At 45.7% G+C, this 20,462-nt stretch overlaps 2 protein-coding genes across 2 annotated transcripts in view; one reads left to right on the forward strand and one right to left on the reverse strand.

The window, feature by feature from the left end:
• The window catches only part of RASSF6 (Ras association domain family member 6), a 129,657-nt gene that overhangs the window by 81,000 nt on the left and 28,195 nt on the right, over positions 1-20,462 (reverse strand). The window contains exon 3 of the mRNA XM_080409503.1: positions 6,222-6,340. The gene's annotated coding sequence lies outside the window, so the exon portion shown is untranslated. The remainder of the gene's footprint in view (positions 1-6,221; positions 6,341-20,462) is intronic.
• LOC308072739 (permeability factor 2-like) lies at positions 12,175-20,368 on the forward strand. The gene is made up of 4 exons (XM_080410039.1): positions 12,175-18,180; positions 18,308-18,434; positions 18,525-18,608; positions 19,258-20,368. Exons 1-4 carry the CDS (start codon positions 18,105-18,107, stop codon positions 19,274-19,276), a joined length of 306 nt encoding a protein of 101 aa, XP_080266165.1. The 5' UTR covers positions 12,175-18,104; the 3' UTR covers positions 19,277-20,368.

The following is a 20,462-nucleotide window of genomic DNA, read 5'->3' on the forward strand; positions in this document are numbered from 1 at the left end:
GCTGCTGAGAGTTCGGCAGCTACGTTTGTTTGTGTGCATGCGTTATTTGTTTAAGCAGTACTCAGTTTTCCAAATACAAACTCAGAGAGCATAGCTGAACTCTTCCCAGCAAGTCAGAGCTCACTGGAAGCCAACAGCAACTTAGAGATACAAATTGAGGGGAATACATCTGTCTGCTTCAGGCTTTCCAGGTGCCTCCGGATCTATCCATTCTGGGCCACTCCTCCCACTGAAACACCTAAGCAGGGAAGCTGACTGCTTCGTGGTCATACTTCTGCAGAGGCAGGCAGAATTTTATTTTTCATACATTATGAGAACCTTTAATTAGTATATCACCAAGAAATGAAATCTGAAATAATTTCCTATATGGAAGTTAATTCTCCAAGTTCCCTTATGTCATCCAGGAAGAAGACGGAATCTGTCTTGAAAGTAAAGTATCAGTGAGATAGAGGAAGAATGAACAGAAGTGACACAAGACACAGGAAGAGCACTCGCGAGTGTTCTCTGACTGATTATGCAAGAGAGACTGCCTAGAACAAACAGCTGGTGTTTTCAAACTAAATTCACAATGAAAAGTGAACTGTCCAGCTGATGAGAAGGCAACCTATAGAATACATGACAACGTGCCACTGTAACTTCAACAGTTCCACCCAGCAGCTTCCCAGTCCACCCTCCGCGCTGAACACTCTGCTGATGATGCCCTGTGAATCCCCCTGCACCCCAGCAGCTTTGCTATTGCCGTTCCTTTGATGCGATGCAGAAAATCTCTCAGAGGGATTGCCCACCCAAATGCAGGGTACTGGCGAACAGATGTTGGGTTGGAGAAGTTCAGGGGGGTTGGTTTGGTTTAATTGGTTTTCCCCACCATCAGGAAACTCATGCCTATTAAAGAACACACAGGCAAGAGGCAGCATTAGGTGGTGACAGCAGGACATCGTTCATCCTCGCTCAGAGGCAAACTGATTGGAATTCAGCAGTCACATCTCCGGATTCAGGGTGGGAAATGCTAATACCTCCAGATTATACAGGGCTCAAGCTAATTATGCAGGCAATTGGGTAATAGCTGTCTCTCACATATTGTAATCCAAATGCAGGACACAAGAACACTCAGAAAACACCATCAAAAGGCAAAGCTGAAAGACAGGCCTCAAAGAACTGTTCTGTGGTTTAAATTAAGGTCAGACCATTAAGATAAAAAAAAAAAAAAGGTTGTTTTAGTCCCATACAATCCTCCTGTGACTCAGCAACAGCCTTACCAGCATCTGTTGGAGCTGTGCAAGGGTGCTGTGCAGGCCACCCTGCTGTGCCCCAGCCAGGACAGGCTGCTGCACCCACAGGCTGGACCTGGCTTTGGGGCCAAGAGCCATGGCAACAGCTCAAAACCTGGCTGAGCACAAACAGCTCCCGGCTGGCTGGGCTCAGGGGGGGAAAGAGAGCATGTGTAGAACCCTGCAGGGATGGCAGATGGGCAAGCACACAAGAACCTCACAAACAGAAGAGCCCAGTGCAAGTGAAATTACTGCAGCAGAAAAAACCACCAAGACAAGGCATTCGCCAGATGCTGGACAAAAGGAATTTGAAGTGGTGAAACTACGTCTGGTGTTTTGCTTCATATGAAAGGAATCCTTTGTCCCTTATAATAAATACATGGGTTTACATGAAAAATACCTAATTCCATCAACAAATCTTTTCTTCTGACTGAAAAAGTACTTTGAACGCCAAATTTTGATAAATCACTAAAAATGAGAAAGAGTGACACTGGTATGAGGAGTCGATTCAGTTTGCAAAGAAGAAACATTGTCACCTAACATTGCTGATGGAACAAGGTGAAAGCAGTGAAGGAGGTAGTGGGGATGGGCAGGTGCGGAGGGGGCTGGAAGAAACAGATGAAAGGAACCAGAAGAAAGTGAGACTATGAAATCCAAGAGATGGAGAAGGTTCAGAATAAGCTATGATGTTCTAAAATAGGGGCTGGGAAGTCTTCCAAAGAAAACTGCATAATGTGTGCAGTTAAGAGGTGAAAACATTTTTTTTGTAACAGCAAACATTAACATTCTGTTGTGAGTGGAAGGCTAGCTGCAGGCTTGCCAGTTCAGAATGGAGCAGCAATTAAGGAGAAGATGGGCAAATTGATCTTTCCTTCAAAACTCTAGGGGACAATAAACTTTCATTTAGTCTAGAAAACACCAGAGCTAAATTGCTGGTCAGAGACACCATAATTCAAAAAAATAAAATAAAATAAAATTTAAAAAAAATGTAATTTGCTCCAGAAGAACACTCCTTGAGAAGGGGATTTCCACTATAAGAATAAATGATGCCATTTCTTTTAAGAATTTACTGAACATCAGTCAGTAAGGATACAGACTATGCCTCAGAACAGCTCGTGCTTGGGCTTCACCCAGCACCGTGACATAATGACACTGGCCTAAAATGGGTGCAAATAAAACCTGAATACACCCAATGTACTTTTACTTCCTTCTTGCTGCCAAACCAGAATGAACGTTCACTATATTTACAAGCAGAACACCACAGCAAAAATTTAATTTGCACCTCGCTGTGCTATGTAGGCTCTGGGAGAAGTCTGTAGGCGGCATACTGTAACTGGGAGCAGAAGGGCATGCTTAACGTGAAGCACAAGCCACTACATGAACACATAGGCTCTATTCTCTTTCATTAAAAGACTAGATTTTTTAAATGAAAAAATCATAAAAACTTAGCCTGTACCTCCCCAAGAAGCTCTGGACCATCAGCCTCCACAGCCTTTCCCTAAGCACTGTAACACAGCTCCGCTGCTCTTAGGGAAAAGTCAAGTTTGTCCATGCAGGTGTCAGATCTATGCATGAAAGGTGCTTAAGTCACCCAACAGAAACAGCAAAAAGCAAGTGACTTCTCACAAAATCTGATGCTGTGAAAGCTTTATGTTTGAATTATCAATAACCAGTAAATGAATGCACAGCAATCCAGGCAGGTTCATGGCTGGCTAAGCCAGGCATTGCCAACAGCAGAGCAGTAATCAAGCCAATAAAAATACATCTGCTGACTCACTGAATTCCTGGTGTCAAAATTCTATTGACTCTTCACTTTCTGTTAATTCCTCCTCCAGAAAGTTCAGACAGGTGAGGTCCCTGTGTCCTCAGGCTCCTTTGCAAGAGGTAGAGTGCATAGGGCTGTGCTAACTGATGCTTCTGCCTCACTCTCCTCTGGACTTTCTCTGTTTGGTACTTCACCTCTGACAGCAAAGACAATCATTCTACAAAAAAGAAGCAACTCACGTAAGCGCTGCTCACCGTGAGCACAATTTTAACAAAAGAGAGCCAAAGAAAACAGGCATTGCTGTAGCTGGTTCATATTGAACACTGCAGCTTCACCCACTCCTAGTTCAGATTAACGCACACACACACGCACGCGGGTTTTGCATCCCCAAATCTGTCACCAAAGTCAGCAGGAGATTACAGTGAGTAAGAAACTTGGGAAAGAGCTGTAAATCTATCTGCACATGCTTACACACCTGACCTGTTAGCAGGCCAAATGCCATAGAATAACTTCTCTGTGGAAAAATTCTCATAATACTATTCCTGCTTGGAAGAAAGGATGAAAGGAGAGCATGCAAATGTCTCCTAAAATGAAAATTACTATTAAAAGAAACAGAATAATAAGCAAATGGATAATGCTGGATCAATAAGGTCTACAAGAGTAAGTTCTCATTGAGAAGCACTGAGTACAGCTTGTTTCAAACGATGTGTACCATGAATACAAGCCAGGGCCACTCAGATGGAAGGTGTGTTGATGGAACAGTACTCCACTAGAAAAACTGGGATTCAAACAAACTGGAAAACCTCCCTAGAAAGCAATTATTTTCTCAAAGTCAAGCATACATTCAACAGCTAATAGAAAACTGTTTATCTAAACTACTCTGTTCTCACAGCAATATAGTATTATAGTATTATATAGTATATAGCAATAGAGATAAGTGAAATGATTCTTTTCAGTCAATGTCCTAATATATTTAACTTTATGGGAATTTTGACTATTTAGAAGAAAACCAAAGGGAAAAATGCTGAATTTCGAGCCAATCTGAAGTTGGTTTTTCAGTGGCCTGTTTTCTAAAGAATCCCTCTAGCTTACTCTTCTGCCCTCTCTGTGTCCTGCTGATGATATTGGGTAGTTGACGGAACTGAACGTGTTGTTGGCAGTTGGACTTTGAGACAGTTGGAGCGAGTGATTTGTGAAGGGTTGATGCAGGCTACAAGCACTTTGTGCACCAGCACATCCTTTTGTCCAGAAAAGGAACTTCACTAACGAAGCAGCTCCGCAGGGTGGAAGGCTAATGGGAAGTTGTCAGGGGCCACGAGCTCAGCAAAGCTAGGAGAAAGGCAACTCCGGCGGGGGGAGATCGTGACCGCCAGCTCAAGGAACCCCCCAGACCCAAAAGAAGTCGAGACTGAGCATGCGAACTAATTAGCATGAGAAGCAAGAGAATTATTTACCAGATGGGAAAGGGAATACGAAGTAATGCAGGAGTTTGGTAACTTGTAACCAGTGAGGGCTGGTGTCTTTACTGAACTGTACGAAAGTGTAAAGCTGTGACTGTTGGGGAGCCGGGCGTTTGTGGGTTAACACCGGGCGCCCTGTTTGTGCAACCAGAATAAAGAAATAAGGCACAACTCAGTACGGTGTGTGAGGCGGTGCTGCACGCTGGGTGATGAACCCGCTTACGGGACAATACTACTTAGTAGCAAGTTTAAGGAAAAATGGTGTGCTGACATTTGTTGGTGTAATTTTTAGCACAGCCTCCTTGTGTATTCCTGTATCCTGCGTGTACTGATGCTATTTGAAGTCAAGCAATCTGAAAATTTCAAGGGGGGGGGTGGGAAATCACAGGCATATAATATAATGGGGAAGACAACCATTGACAGCAACCTCAGTGGTAATCACATTTATCAAAATGTTATTTATGTTTTTCCTCCAGACACTTCCTTCTCTAAACATCTCCCTTCAGCAAGCTGTAAAGAATACTTGCCCCTCTTGCTGTTTTGTATGCTATTTTGGGTAATTCACTGAGAATTAAGCAAACTTATTGTATTTTTTCCTTCTTTTCAACTAAATAGCAGGCATTTTTTGTTGCCAGGAGCAACATAATTTTATTGCAGAGCCCAAACATGGTGAAGAATGAACCTGCACATATCATTCAAAGTGCTTTAAGAAAGCATTCCCTGAGGTGGCAGCATTATTATCTTCTGGGGTGTAAGTCAAGTACAAGCTCTTCATTTTTCCTTCATTGCAACACAACCAGTGAAAGTAACAGAGGATTAAAGGGTGGGTGTCATAAAAGAAGGTTTCAAAGATTTTGTGATGATTCCATCAATGTTTCCATTTTCATGTGGTCACCAGTCTCGTGTCACTGCTTTCTCAACTGATGTGATCACTTCAACCAAAAGACCACAACTATCCAAAGCACACCCTCAGAAATTATTCAGCTCTACTGAACCAGAGAAGTTACTTAGATTGAAATGGGCTAAATCCAGGTTTGGGGATTTTTTTGTTGTTTTGAGGTTAGGGGTTGTGTCTTTTTGTTGGGTGACTAGTTCATTTTTTAAGAGACTTTAAGAGGCTCTATTTCCAAATGTAACAAATTTTTACATACTTATTTTGAAATGGCTCATTTCTCAGTTTAGTTCCCAGGGAAATCTTTGCTATCAGGCTTAAAGTGTAAGGATGGGAGGACTTTGTTTTCACAGCTTCTTTGAGGGGTCCCTCTGGGAAGCAAAAAATTAATTTTAGTTAACAATTCCCTAACACAAAACATGCATTTTACTGCTCATGAGCTGCTCAGCTTGAGCTGAAAATACTGGTTTAAGTTTTCAAATTGAAAAAACAACCCACTTCTTTTTTTTTTCCCCAGTCTTCTGATCATGCTCCCTGAGGAGCCCCACATATTTCTACCCACCAGTGCAAAGTAGTACTACCTAGAAAGTATCGTGACAGTTACAGCATCTTGCTGGCTCTACATCCTTTCTCCCATGCTTAGATAACACCCTGGAACAACCATCTACTGTTACAGGATATGCTGTACCATGCCTGTGCAAGGTACTGGCAAAGTTTAAATCCTGTTGCCAAGTGTTAGAGCCACACAGGCAGCAGCAGCCAGCTACACATTCAGTATAATTATACTCCAATTAACATGCAAACCACAGAACCCAGATCTGCTCCAGCAAACCTACCTGCTTCTGGCAAACAAGCAGAAGCTGAGAGCCCGCAGCCAGGGGATCCACGCTATCTTCTGAATGAAGAGATAGTCCTGATGTTTTTACTGATCCAAGGGCAAAAACCTGCAGGAAGCCTGTAAGATACAGAGCATTTTCAGCTGCTGGTAAGGTCAAGAGATGCTCTTTATGCCTTTCAGCAGTTGTAATTACCACAAAGGCTTATCAGCTGAACCGCTATGTGCGGGTGGAAGGAGTCACCAGCTGTAACCTTTATTCACGATCAGGTCTGCCACCAAGCCTGGGGGCTCTCCCTGCTCAGTGGGGGTACGGACAAACTGCTTGAACAATTTGGTGCCATCCTCAAAGTGAAGCTCCTTTTGCTTTTATATGTTAGGTATAAAATAGCAGAACCCGTCAGCCCACCACCAGGCAGTCAATTTGTGCAATTTTTGAAATGGTTGTGTGTCCGAGAGCCACACAAAGGTCACAGTGTGGCAGCGGCTACAATCCCATTAGCTATCTCAGAAATCATTAGCTGGCATTTGAAACTGAGGAAGGGATAAACAATTACCGAACAAATGTATGTCAAAGCCAATCCTTTATATTTGCTAAGGAAATGTCTGAGTGATACAAACACATTCCTTTGCAGCTATTAAGTGTGTGTTTCTGCTCTTATTGTCATCAATGAGCACAGATGAAGGAGAACCTCTAACTCCGTTGAGGGGAAAAAGACAGACCTAAAGACTCCAGAATGTTAAAATTAGGTGATGATGCAGGAAGACAGGTAAGAAAATACTGACCATTATTTGCTATAGATCACCATTTTAAATGCAAATGTTAACATCTCAAAAGGTATTAAAGAAATGAGTGCACAACAGCGTGTGATGTGTGCCACAATGCAGGTGACAAAACTGAGTTGATATCCTTCATGACACAAGTTGAACAATGGGACACTTGTATTTCTTACATATTCAGGTATTATTTACGAGGGAATATAGACTGGAAACAGTTCAAAGCTAGAGAAACACACATGGAAATTCAAGGAAATAAAACATCTGATAGATACAACACATACTCTGCACAAAATTGTAGCAGGATGTTGAAATCTCCAGCAAATCTTCCCAAAGACTGAAAAGCCACAGCATTGGCTGTCTGAGAGCAGAGATGATTATATGTTTGTACCTCACAACAGAGCAGGATCCACAAGAGGAGTCTTATGTGCTAGGGAATAGAGGGAATAGCAGCCTATCATAGCTAGGGAATGCTATGAAACATAATATTGGTATAGGAAAAAAGATTAACACAATAATAAATATCAGAGCATTTAGCAGCAGTATATACCCTCTGAGTGCAGACACTAGTAGGTAGCAGTGACTTGACATTTTTCTAGCACTCTCTTACACATCAAAACATAATTCATTCCTAATCAAAGTACTGGAAGAGACACCTGACTTGTGAGGAAACACCCCAGCCCCTTAGGAGATTGCCTGTGTGAAACAGTTTCTAGGCAATGTGAAGAGTTGACCTAAGACTTGTACCTGGGTCATACCCTCCAAACTCATTTTTGCATAGTTACAAGAAGTCCTTACTTGTTGAAATGAAAGAGACATTGTCTCCTGTTTAATTGTCTTGTAGCTTTTCTGGGCCTGCTGCCAGTGAACTACACGCTCCCGCTACAGATGCCAAGCCAAATACCTGCAGTGGAAATGCAAGCAGCCCAACAAAGCAAGGGAACCACTTCCTGCATTTATTGAATTAGCAACGGGATAACATGAAGAAGATTAAGTCGCATGGCTAGTAGTACTCTGTATGCATTTCCTTAGGGCTTGCCTAACCTGGGACAGCTTTCCGTGCTCCGGCAACCCTCAGGCCCACGCTGAGGACACCAGAGGACCTCAGAGTATCTTCACACTGCAAAGGGCCCAGGCAAGGAGGGTAACTTGAATAGTGACTTCAATGAGGCAAATACAAATGGTTTGGTGAGTTCTGTCATAGCTACACTGACACCACTGCTCATGATAACTAATTTAAATGTAACTGAAGCACATCGGTACCACCTGCAACTAAGGCATGGCACACTTATCTATAATGAAAGAGATATGGCAGCAGGCAGGGAAGAACTCAGTTTTCTAAATTCTGGCTGATGTGATGCTATCTGTTCCCTGACTTTTCCTTACTTTCAAAAGGAAATGTGTCAAAGGCAGTAAGGGAAACAGAGGAAAGGGGAGTCCAGGCAAGTTCATCTGCAGCTCAACCTTGTTGCTGTTGTCATCTGGACTGAAAAGAGCCTACCCACATTCACATGGAAGGTAGCTAGAGGTGACCTGCAAGTCTGCAGGTACAAAGTCTTGCTCAGGCAGATGGCCTTGACTTCTGCAATACTCCCAGGAATGCCCATTTCCCTTGTGCCAGGCCCGTTTGCACGAGCACTGACTCACAGGCTCAAGCCTTGTAATGCCTATGGCACCTCAGCATGCTCACAGCCCCCAGACCGCTGCTCGGCTCAGCTCACGCCTCTGCTGGAGAGGTGGCGGCCGAGCCTCACACACTGCTGTTCCTCGTCCAAAACAGCCTCACGCTTCAGACCCCATGGGACGCCTTCTGGAATTTCCTCAGCAGTAACCACTGTGGAATGTGTCATACAGTTCAGATATTGTGAACAGTCATCCAAGCATAAAACCACGTAAACTGTCCTTACTCATGTGTACGGTCCAAGAGCAACACATAATCTGACTGTGTATGAGTGACAATTTCTTACTCAACAGATCTGCTCTCCTCATTTTTTCGGAGCTGGATCTGCTAACGACCTGCACTAGATTATCTGTGCATCATCCTAACTGTTTATTGCCTCAGTTTCTACAGCTGGGCAAATCCTTCTTCCTGGTAATACAGAGTCAGCCTCAGTTTTGCTGTTCAGTTTGTGAGGGCTATGTTTAGGAGAAAACTAGTTATGGACATGCAGAGGTCTGCGAGAGTAGAATAGGGCACCTGGTTCCCATAGATTAAGGTCACTCAAGTGTGTGTATTCCTATCAACATACTAATGCACATATGCAAATACAATCTTCATTCATTAGTGTCGTCCTGCAAAGAACAGAGCACTTCTGTGGGACAGCCACACAGGGAACTCACAGTGGTGCTACAGCCTGGAGGGAATGGTGGCTCCATCTCTACAACCTCAAGGGATTCCCGGGAAGGTTTTGAACTTTTCTGCTTAGTGGTTGCCCCTAAGCACCCGTAGGCAAGTGTCCATTCTTACAGCTGTGTTTCTTATGTTTTTTTTAAGGAATCTCTCCAGTTTTCAAGAAAAGCATACCCCTGCCTCTCCCTGGCTTCAACCTCTTCAGCTGCCACTCTAATGGCTTCAAAAAATCCATAGAACACTACGCACCAGGGTCTACTACTGCTACCGCTATTACTCCTTAGAAGGGTGAGTCAGGCTGCAAAAATAGAGCCTGGAAGAGCATCTCTGCTACAGAGTATTGTCTGGAAGATGGAAGTTCAAGTTACATGATGCATCAACTTTATGCACAATTTCATATACACATCAGTGGAGAATTCATTTGCATTAAAAATAATTAATTAGTTTTCAACTAAAAAAAATAAAGAGATGGCATAAGATGGCAGGAAGGTAACAGGCCCAGATTTAAAGATGTATGCTTCTTCCAGTCTACTCAATGTAACACCCTCTGGACTCCTGCACAACCACTATGTCTTCTAGTAGACTACAGTCCACAGCTGCCTCTCTTGCAACGTCTCCATTTGTCCCCAAGGCTACATAAGCCATCCCACATTTGGCCAGCGTTTTCCACATTCTGATCGCACCTAAACAGCTGGACAACAGATGATGCAGGAGGTAGTGAACACCAAGCAATGTGCTGGCTGCAAGAAGGAACATCTGGCTTGGCCAGCTGGCGAGGCAGAAAGAGCACAGCTTATGCTGCAGATTTTCCCTCAATGGCAGTGCTGGTCTGGTGCTGTGTCTCCCTCCATCCAACACTGGCTCTCCACAAACTTGTACTAGCCTGGTTGATATCCCTTGAAAGCCCTTTGTCAAATCTTTCTGAAGTTGGCCAAATGATACAAACTTTACTGGCAGAGTGAAACTGTGAGGGGAATGATGGAGCAGAATGGAGATCTTGATCATGTAATTTCCTTTTAAGACCAAGCTACAAGCCAACAGCTTCCAAGGATTTCATTACCAAACTGCAATTGCAAAGGAGTGCAAATTAGTCATGAGATATTTCCCGATTACATGGGGCAATCACCATTTGCTTATGACATATAATCTTCCCTCACAGCCGACCTCCTGAGGGGCGAAGCCAGCAGCCCTATGAACGACCTGATCTGTAGATGACAAGGCTCAGGAATGACAGTCATGCTACATCTTACCTGTTTTGAGTCCTGACTTGGTTTTGTTTTCAGACAGCAAACCTTCTAATAGGATTACTGTACTGTGATCCTTGTAATTTCAAAAACCACTTTATTTTGCTTCCATCTTGAAAACCCTGGCAGTATAGTTTTACCTACAGTTAATTCCTGTTCTGTCCTGTTATAACGTCACTATAATAAATTATTACTTGGCTTGTCTCTAAAAAGAAGTAAATATAATCTAAATACTTCAATTGCAAGAAGCTACCTCTGTGCTGACTGTCTTCTTATAAGGAAACAATATCAATTTTCCCCTGAAAGTCAAGTCAAGCCAGTTTACAACAGTCACTATAACATGCTTGGTTTCAAGTCAATTCTAATGATTCATGAGCATATCTCTTCTTCCCAAACGAGGAATGCTTCCCTGAAACCTGACCAGTTTTATCTGAGTTTGCATTAGCGCTTAAAGTTTCAGATGTCTATTCTACAGCAAATAAATCTTTAAGTAAAAAAAGATCAGAAGGTTACAGGGGGAGGGAGATATAAGAACACCTTTGCAAATCTCACATTCCGGCAGAGCCAGAATTTTACATGTCATAAAGCAAAGCAACACATGACAAGTGGTACAAAAACCCCTGACCTAGAAGCTTTAGGGGTACACAAGGCATTCCAGTTTTTGGGACAAGACACATAACAGCCTGACTCTGGAACAATTAGATTTGCTGAATTCTGCTCATGTTCACAAGAATCTGTGGAAAAGAGAAAAAGGATCAGCTGCAAAAAAAAAAATGGCGTGCAAAATTGTATTTCATATCAAAACCAATTACAAAAGCGCTTTGACTATAACTGAACTAAACCCAGGTGTAAATAAAGCTCAAAAAAATGGCACCTAGTTTTCTTTAAAAGCTCCCAGAAAAGTGCTTTTTTGCAGGTTTGTTTTTGTAGCAGAAGTTAGCAAAGTGCCTTGGCAGTCACGGGGACAAAGGGAGTGACTACTCTATGCAGAGGAGTAGAATAGAAGGCTTGTATTCGCGAAGCGTAGGTATGGAAATTTGAGCGTCTCCTAATTACAGGGAAAACAGATTTGCAGTTTTCCAAAGGCAGCTGAAGAACGGGATGCCCAGGGAAGCAATCCCCCGCTGAGCGGGTGTGCTTGCCCGGGGGAGCCCAAACCCACCCCAGCTCGGCACGCCGCGCCTAGACTACCCGAGAGCAAACCGAGGTCCGCCACAAAAAAAGCCTCAGCTCCTTCCAGAGAGCGGGCTGAGCCTCCTCCGGGTCCCACGGGGACCCTGAGCGGGGCCGGGGCCCGGGCAGCGCCGTGCTTCTCCCGTCCCGTACCGGGAAGCGCCGCCGCGCCAGGAGCCCGTAGCGGGACCGAGCGACGCGCGTCCCGCCGGGGACCGGAGCGGGCAGGAGACAACGGGGCCCCCAGGGGACAGGGGGGCGGGCAGGGGACAACAGGGCCCCCAGTGCGCCCCGGCCGAGCCGCCCCCCCGGCCCGAGGCGCAGGAGAGGGAGCGCTGCCAGGTACCCCCCGGCTCTGCTCCGCGCCTGGGAATTTCCCCGACGGCTCCCGGCGGGGGATAAAAGCTCTTCCTTCTGCCTACAGACGCCCTTCTGTCATTTTACCTACTGCAAAGGAGCAACGCTATTTTCAAGTTGTATTTTTCTAACACATTCTCAGTGAAAACACAGCAGGAGGTAGTAGGCTGTGGGTAAAGCAAGGGAGATACTACCTGTTTCAGCCCTGATTAGCTTGCTGCTTATTTGTTTCTCAGGCAAACTCCCTTCTAAATAAATACTAGTCATGTGACAGTTGTGATGGCTTCATAAAGTTTATTGCCAGCCTCTGTGAAAAACATGTCCAGGCTGGATGTTCTCCTTAATAAAAGGGAAATTGTTGGGAATGTGCTATTTGAAGTGTCAACACAACTCGCTTTGCTAATTGCTGACTTGTTCCAGTAACACAGCCACTCTGCAGATGTGCAATTGCAGTCCTCCAGACCTACCACAGTGTATGATGTTTGCAACACCTGCCATTGCCTTTCCCGGTTCATACAGGTTGTTGTGACTCAACTGCAGAAGCCTTTTTTTGGAGAAGAACAATCCCTTTGGTCCATACTTCCACGGTGCCTAGGACTGAGGCTCCTGTCCCTGTTTGGGGCACACACACACTGCCTTAACACAAATCTGGCTGCAAGGCCACGGCTCCAAGCAAATCCCACCGCTGCAATAGGAAAGAAAGGCACGCTCCTCCCATCCTCATACTTATATTGATCAAAAAAGGCTGGAGATAAGAAAGTTCACAACGGAGAAGCAAAGCAGGCAGATCTCCAAAGCTGTTTGGTGGAGCAAAGAGGAGATCTGGTGCCCCAGCACACCCTCCGACACCTTTGGAATCCTCTGGCTACCGGGGCACTTCTAGGTGGCCAGAGGAGACTGTGAAGGACAAACTGAGGGACAGACAAGCTTGACAGTGATTCTCAACTCACTTTGAGAGTAGCAGCAGGATTTCAGCATTTTTGTCCTCATCTGAGTATCATCCTTCTTTCACCTCCACCCCCACCCATCTCAGTACACACACACTTACATAGGTATGGAATGGCAGGATGTCCTTCTCACACTACCCCTGCTACATGTCTGTAGCTGCCACAGACAACATGGGGATTTTCTGTCTACATAGCTGTTTTTCAAATATGATTACTTATTTGGATGATGGCCCGGGAGTGGAACAGTACTGAAATCCAGTTCCACATCTGTTTGGCAGCACCTAGCGTGGTTTTCTTAGTAAATAAAGTCTATTGTGTGATGAAGCTGTCCTGATTGTTCTGTATTCCTCTGTTCTCCCAGCAACTTTTGAGTGTTGGCCATTTTCAAAGTATTATTCACTTTCTAGACATCTCCTGAAAGTCTACAGGTAGCTGTAGACATCGCCATTGCACTCACACTGAGAAAAAGACTGCAGTGTAAGCACATAACACACTTTCATAACATGCTGGAGAACCTAAGGCTGGAGAAAGAAATAACATGCTGGAGAAAGAAAGAGAAGGTACGAGCACTTCAATTGTGGAAGTTCTGTGGTTGGATTGTGTACCTGATTAGACATCAGAGAATCCAACTGCAAAACTTGAGTCCACTGAAAACCAGTTTCATCAGTCCTGCTACTTGTTTTCTCAAAGCACTTTAACCATCCGTTGCAATAATCCTCACCTAGCGGTATCAAGGGTCAGGTCTATCATGTCAGCATCAAGGAGAGGTTATTGTCGCTGGGCCTTCCTTCAGTATCCTACAAATACTGTCCATGCAGAGTGGCAGGATGAGCTGCACAGATAGCACATTTTCCTTATGTTACGACATGTGTTCCTGTTCTTTGTGTCATCAGATAGACCTCTCGACACACTAACCTCATCACAGATAAATGCTTTTAAAGTTACTCCTCCTTGAGCTCCTCTGATTCATAATCATTGGCATAAGAAAATTATCTGATCTGCCTCCCTTTCTTATCCCTACTTCCAGGAGGCACCAGTGAGAGAAGAGCATACCTATGGCCTTTCATCACACCAACCAGCAGTGGACCAGTCAGCCTCTCTTCTCTCACACCAGTACCTAATGATCAAGTGTGACCAACTGGTTGTGTTAATTAGGAAAGGGAGGGGAATCGCCTTGTAGCTGGAAAAGCCTGGCCAGAAGGTTGGGCTGATCCCATTTGCAAAATTCAGCTAATTGCCCAGGGCATAACCCTTGAAAGAGTTAATTCCTTTGGGATGATACTGAATTATTTTCCTCTTACCTTTGTTGAGAGTCTGTCTAAAAGTGACAGTGTCGATCACATACTCGTAATTTCAGCTGCCTCCTCGTCACAGCCTTCATTAAAGATTACTGTACTGGCTCCAATACAAAGGAATAGTTGCAGGATATTCTGAGCACCAGTGCAAACAGCACGAGGTGTTCCTGTTTCACAGCGACAGAGACAGAATAAATGATGCTCATCTGACTTTCTGTTGCTTTTTTTTCTAAAACACGGTCCTAAACACTGCTTTGAGCATACACTGACAGAGCCAGATGTGTAGGGCTAGCCTAGCACAGCTTAAAGGGAAGTGACTGAGCAATGCTCCCAGGCACGAGACATTTTTTTTGAGTCTCCAGTCCCTCTAGCTCTATTGGTACAGCAGGTGTTTGCACAAGACTTTCCCAAAACTCTAGGTCAGGCCAGCTGTTGAGGAGTTTGCCATGTCAGAGAATGAAGACATTCTAGGCCATCAATAAATGTTCTTATCAACGTCAAACAAGATGGTTAATTACATCACAGGAAAATGACTGAGCAAAAAAGGTTCTTCATAAGCACTGCAAATGTTACACATTTGTCAACAAGCCACACTTGCTGATTGAAAAGTATTTCCTTTTTGGCATAGTGAAGCAATCTCAGAGCTTCTTCATCTCTTTCTGCAGTGACTTTCTGCTCCCCTGACACATTATTTCATTGTGATGAGCCACTTAATGCTCTGATCTCCCTCTAAAGGCAATATACCTTAAGAGCTTCTCTGCTGAATTAATGCTGAATCATGTTATTATTTACATCAAGACCAGTCAGCGGCAAATGAATGTATGTGAACAAATTTTTCCTAGTTGAAGAATAATAAAAAAGATTGCTTTAAAAATTGGCAGTATTTAAAGTGTTAAAGTATTAAAAAAATTAAAGTATCAGCACAGGGAGAGGATGCTATGCCCAAGAGAACATGGGCATGTCGTCCAGTTGATTTTATAAGCCCTGAACAGGAGAAGGTCCAAGGCCCATGAACACCTGTCCTCCAGATTTAAAACATGACTGTTCTACTAAAAAGATGGAAACTTTTTCAGTTCAGTTCACCAGAAGCATAGCTTTACTTGAAGGCAGCTTGGTTTTTTTAAGGCCTTTTCAATTATTTGTTAGGAAACCTCCCACTGTAAACCAGAAAGACGATGAAGTGGCTTTCCAGATGTTTGAGAATGCAGAGGAAAGTAATACAATTTAAGATCCTGTTGCTGGAGTTGACAGTTTGAAACCCACAGGACAGAAGGCCCATTGAGGAGTTTGTCACTGGATGGGGAGTTTGTCATTGCTGTCTTACCATTTTGCATGTTTAACTGCCAAAGTAATGGAATCATTGAGATTTCTATATATTTCATTTAGCTCAGCCTATTCCTGGACATAAATTCCTGCTGAGACACTTGGATAACACTGAAGTAGTTAACCATTGTCTCACAAAATATGCTTTGTTAATGTTGATTGCTACATGACACAAGACACTGGCCACTCCCTAACACAGAAATCCCTTTCCTCCATGACATGGGCCCTTAACGTACCAGCCATTGCAATTTCCTAAGAGCTCAGCCACTGCTGCCCTCCAGGAATTCCTCAAAAAAGAAGTAGCATGCAGGTCAGCCCCAATTGTTCTTCTCTACCTGTTCTACTTAAAGTGACAGCTGAAGTCAGTGATGAAGAGCCAGCTTCATCTACGTTGCTATTGACGTCAGTGCCGTGAGGACTTAACGCAACAAGCAACGCCTTTACCCCGAACCCCAAGACGACTGCGCCCAGACCCAGGCTGCTGCTGAGCCAGTGCTCTGCACAGCAGAAAGCCTGTTAGCACAGAGCATTGCCACAAAAAGAAAAACAAACTGATAGCATAGGAAAGATCTACCCAAATAAACAAAAGCCAGCATATAATGCCATCTTGTAAACAGTCACAAGCCCGGAAATGTTAATTTATGTTGCGGGGAGGGAGGGAGGGAACCTCAAGTATAGGGGGGAAAAAGTCAGAAAAGAGTTCACAGAGACTATATTCCTTACATTTGGAAGCTCATCTGTGTTTTTATGATCCCTTTGCATTGGGCACACCCAGCATATCACCTCAGGTTCTACTCTGAATACGTTTGTATTGAAGAAAGAGGACTCTCAGCATGAAAATGCCATTTTTCCCTTGGTACCTCTTAAGGAAATTTCACAATAGGCAGGATTGTAGCAGAGTTTTGGTGTTGTGGAGCAAGGACCAGCATCCAGGCTAGCATTTCATCGTTGGTACTTAACCTATCGGGCTAGAACCTCTAGTTCTTTCAGGAATCTCATGAGAGAGGCAGAAGTAAGTGCAGACAGGAAGGAATTAGGCATTTGCTCCCTAGCCTTTGGCAGATTGAGCACGATGACAGGCGGGCACTTTGAAGAGAAATACAGTTCACCACTGCTCTGAGATCTTCCCCTTCTGGTTACTTTAGTGCTTCCATAACTCCCGGCAGTGTGGCAAAAGTGAGAAATAAGTCAATTGCCTGCAAACTTACAGATCTGGCAGACCTAGGAACACAGAGAGTGCAATGGCAATGACCACATTGGTAAGTGCACACCCAGCTCCAAGGGGAGAAAAGTCAGCTTATCAACGGCAAGACAATGAAATTGGTCAGCCCACAGGGAAATTTATTAGGAAATTAGACAAGACTAATTTTGAATACAAAATTATCTCTGTTCTCAGCTTCCCTCTTCCTAGGAATATTTTGCAATTAAGCAGAGAGTTGATTTACAAGTTTGCAGACACAGCATTAATAAATTAGTCTGTGCTGCCATCTCCTCCTGCCCCAAGTTGAAAGAATTGAGGTGTCAATTGCCTAATATCAAATTGGTTCTTTTGCTGCCCAGACCAAGGTAAAAATATAACACAATTATTACATCTTTGGAAAGAGCTTAGGGGAAAAAAATCAATCACTCTGCCCCAGAAAGCACAACAGCAGTCCAAAGAAAAGCTGGAGGCAAAACAAAGCAATGCATGATCCCTAAAGGCTGGGAAGAAAGGGTGGGATGGCTGCAGCACCTCTGGGCTATATCTGCTGCCCAGAGGCACCCCGGCTCCTCTGGCAGACTTTAAGCCTCGACGTGTTTCCAGCTGGCTGGAGAGGGCCCTTCCACCCATTGCTTTGCACAACGTTCAGGGGTCTTTGCTTGTCATCTGATAACTAAATCTGCAATGGAATTACATGTGCTTGGCAGGGAAATGCAGGTGCTAAAATTAAATGTGCACTTGTCCCCAGATGTAGAAGACAAAGGATTGCATGTCTCAGTTTCCACTAGCATTTCTCAGGCTCACAAACTCCAAGAAAACTGGGGCTGGGCTACTTTTATCCCCCAGTTCTGGCGTCCACCCGACAGTCCGTTCCCGGGAAGCTCCCGCCGCCGGTCCCCCGGCGTGCCCGGGGTGCGGGGCAGCTGGCAGGCATCTGCGGCCACAAGCCGTGGGGCAGGGCACCGCGCCCCGCAGCGCGTTCCCGCACCCTGCGGGCTGCCGTGCCGTGCCGGGCCATGCCGGGCCCGCCTAGCGGGTCACAAGCAGGGACGAGGGCGAGCAGCGGTCGCCCGAGGATGTGCAGGGAGGAGTAAGATGCGTGTCGGCGTGTGAATCACGTTCTCCTGCCCCACGGCTCCCGGCGGGGGATAAAAGCCCCGGCGGCGCACGGGGCGGCCCAGCCGGCTCCCGCAGCACCTCGGCCGCCAGCACCAGCCATGAGCGCGCACCCCCGTCGCCTGCCCCTCCTCCTCCTCCTCCTCCTCCCCCCGCTGCTGGCCGCCCTTTGCCGAGGTAAGCGGCCGCGGGCCGGCCCGGCGGGCTGAGGTTAGGGTTAGGCCCGCCGGGTTAGGGTTGGGGGCGGGGGCGGGGGTCGCGGCGGGCCCGCAGCCCAGGCTCAGCCCCTGCCTCTCGCCCGCAGCCGCGCCGCTGGCCGGGGAGCTGCGCTGCCGCTGCCTGCGCACCGTGTCCCAGGTGATCCCGCCGCGGCGCCTGGCCCGCGTCCAGCTGCTCGCCGAGGGGCCGCACTGCGCCGTGCCCGAGGTCATGTAAGTGCCCGCTCCCGCACCCCGGCCCCGCTCCCGCACCCCGGCCCCGCTCCCGCACCGGCCTCACCCGCTGCCGCCCCCGCCCCGCAGAGCCACGACGAAGCAGGGACAGACGCTCTGCCTGGACCCCGCCGCGCCCTGGGTCAAGCTCATCCTCACCCGGATCCACCACAGGTACCGCGGGGGAGGGGGGGGCGGCAGCGAGCGGCGGCTGCCCCGGCTGCAGCGGGCCCGGGCCCGGGGTGAGCGCGGGGAGCCCCTCAGCTGCCCCACACCCCACTCTCCGCACCCCACTCCCCGCACCCCTGCTCTGCACCTCGCTCCTCCGCACCCCGCACCCCGCTCCCCCACACCCCGCTCTCCTCACCCCTCACCCCTGCAGCCCATCTCCCTGCACCCCAGCTGCCCGGGGTGAGTGTGGGGAGCCCCTCGGGAGGCCAGGGACCACTTCTGGCTGTTTGAAACTGCTGTGGGTGTCACAGGGATAGAAAGCCACGTTCTGCCAATAATTTTGAAGGGGAAATCCGTCCAGTAATACCACAAACTTGCCAAAGAAGTGGCTTCTTTGTTGGGAAGAGAAAACCCAGCTGGTCAGGTAGAATATCCACATGAATTAGATTTTATACATATATAAATATATGTAATATAAATACATTTGATTAGATGCAGATCTAGCTGTAGTACCAGGCTAGTGTGGCCCACCAGCACCATCAGGCACCTTTTCCAGAAGACACATCTGTGAGACTCTGTATCTGGAGCATGCAGGGATGCGTAAGGAAAGATTTCCTGACTGCCTTTATAATTTGAATTCTGCCTGTTGCAGTTCACATAACCAGCTCTGAGGGAAGAACAGCTCCAAGTGAAGCTGCCTGTGTTTGCCAGAAAGTACTGGGAAATGGATGCTGGAAGAAGATAATAGCGGGATTCCTGTTTTTGATGAGTTTGTAGACTAGCTGTTCTGTGTTTAATCCCTCTAAGACGTTCCCCTTCCCTCCCCTCGTATTTATTATTGCCTACTCCTACATATGTGTTGATGAGCTAATTGATCGAATCCGTTTGATGAGATGGCTTAGGCTTTGCTGGTCATCTCTCGGCAACCTTGCTGCGGTTCTCACAATCGGAGTAGCCCCACCTTTGTGCAAGCTCCTTCTCTCCAAATACTACCTGCCAACGAGTTCTTATAAATAGCATTAATACCCGAAAAGAAGATGGGTCCATCGTGGAGACTGTTGTGCAGATGCCTGCAGAGAGTCTGATGGGCAGAGGTTTGAGCGGCAGTGCCGATGGCAGTGGGTAATCCTTCCGTTAGGAACAGCGAGTGAGCTCTGTGTCAGCGCTGTCTGGCACTTGGTGGTTTAGTGCCTGTTGAGGATTACATGGGAATCCTGGTTGAAGCAAGTGCAGGACTGTGCAGCCATGCTCAGTCTGCTGCCTCAGGTGCCTAAACGAGCCTTGGGCTCAGAATATTTTGCTCAACCTTTTTTCCCCGCTGTAACTTCCTAGCCTTTACTGTAGAATGCCCAGAATTTTTTTGCCCAAGGTACTGCACAATGAAATTACAGAAAGCTTGTTCGTGATGTCTCACTCCATTCAATACTTATGAGAGTTTAATAATTTCCATGAAATTGTATGATTTCATGCCGAGATTGTTTTGGTTTCTAAAAGATAACGTTGGGGTGGGTTGGGTTGTTTGTTTTTAAATGATTTTACATTTAATTATTTGGTATTTATACACAAGATGTAAAGGAACAATAAATGTTTTGAAGAGGCTTAGACATTTTATGTCTACTTGTATGACATACTGTCATAATTAATCTAGAATAAGTAATTTTCCTTATTCTGCTTTGGAAAAATGTATTTCTGTAAAAAGGTGGATTTATCATTAAATGATCATGTAACAAAATATAATGCAATAAAAATATTTTCTTGGAAAATACGCTGTTTTTTTGGTGAATTCCATGTTAAATGGTCCTGCGTACCTGCATCAGTCTGGCTGGCTGGGAGGCAGGGAAGCAGTAACCTCTGTGT

The sequence above is a fragment of the Falco punctatus genome (genome assembly GCF_963210335.1).
Source record: "Falco punctatus genome assembly, chromosome: 1".
Lineage (NCBI taxonomy): Eukaryota > Metazoa > Chordata > Aves > Falconiformes > Falconidae > Falco > Falco punctatus.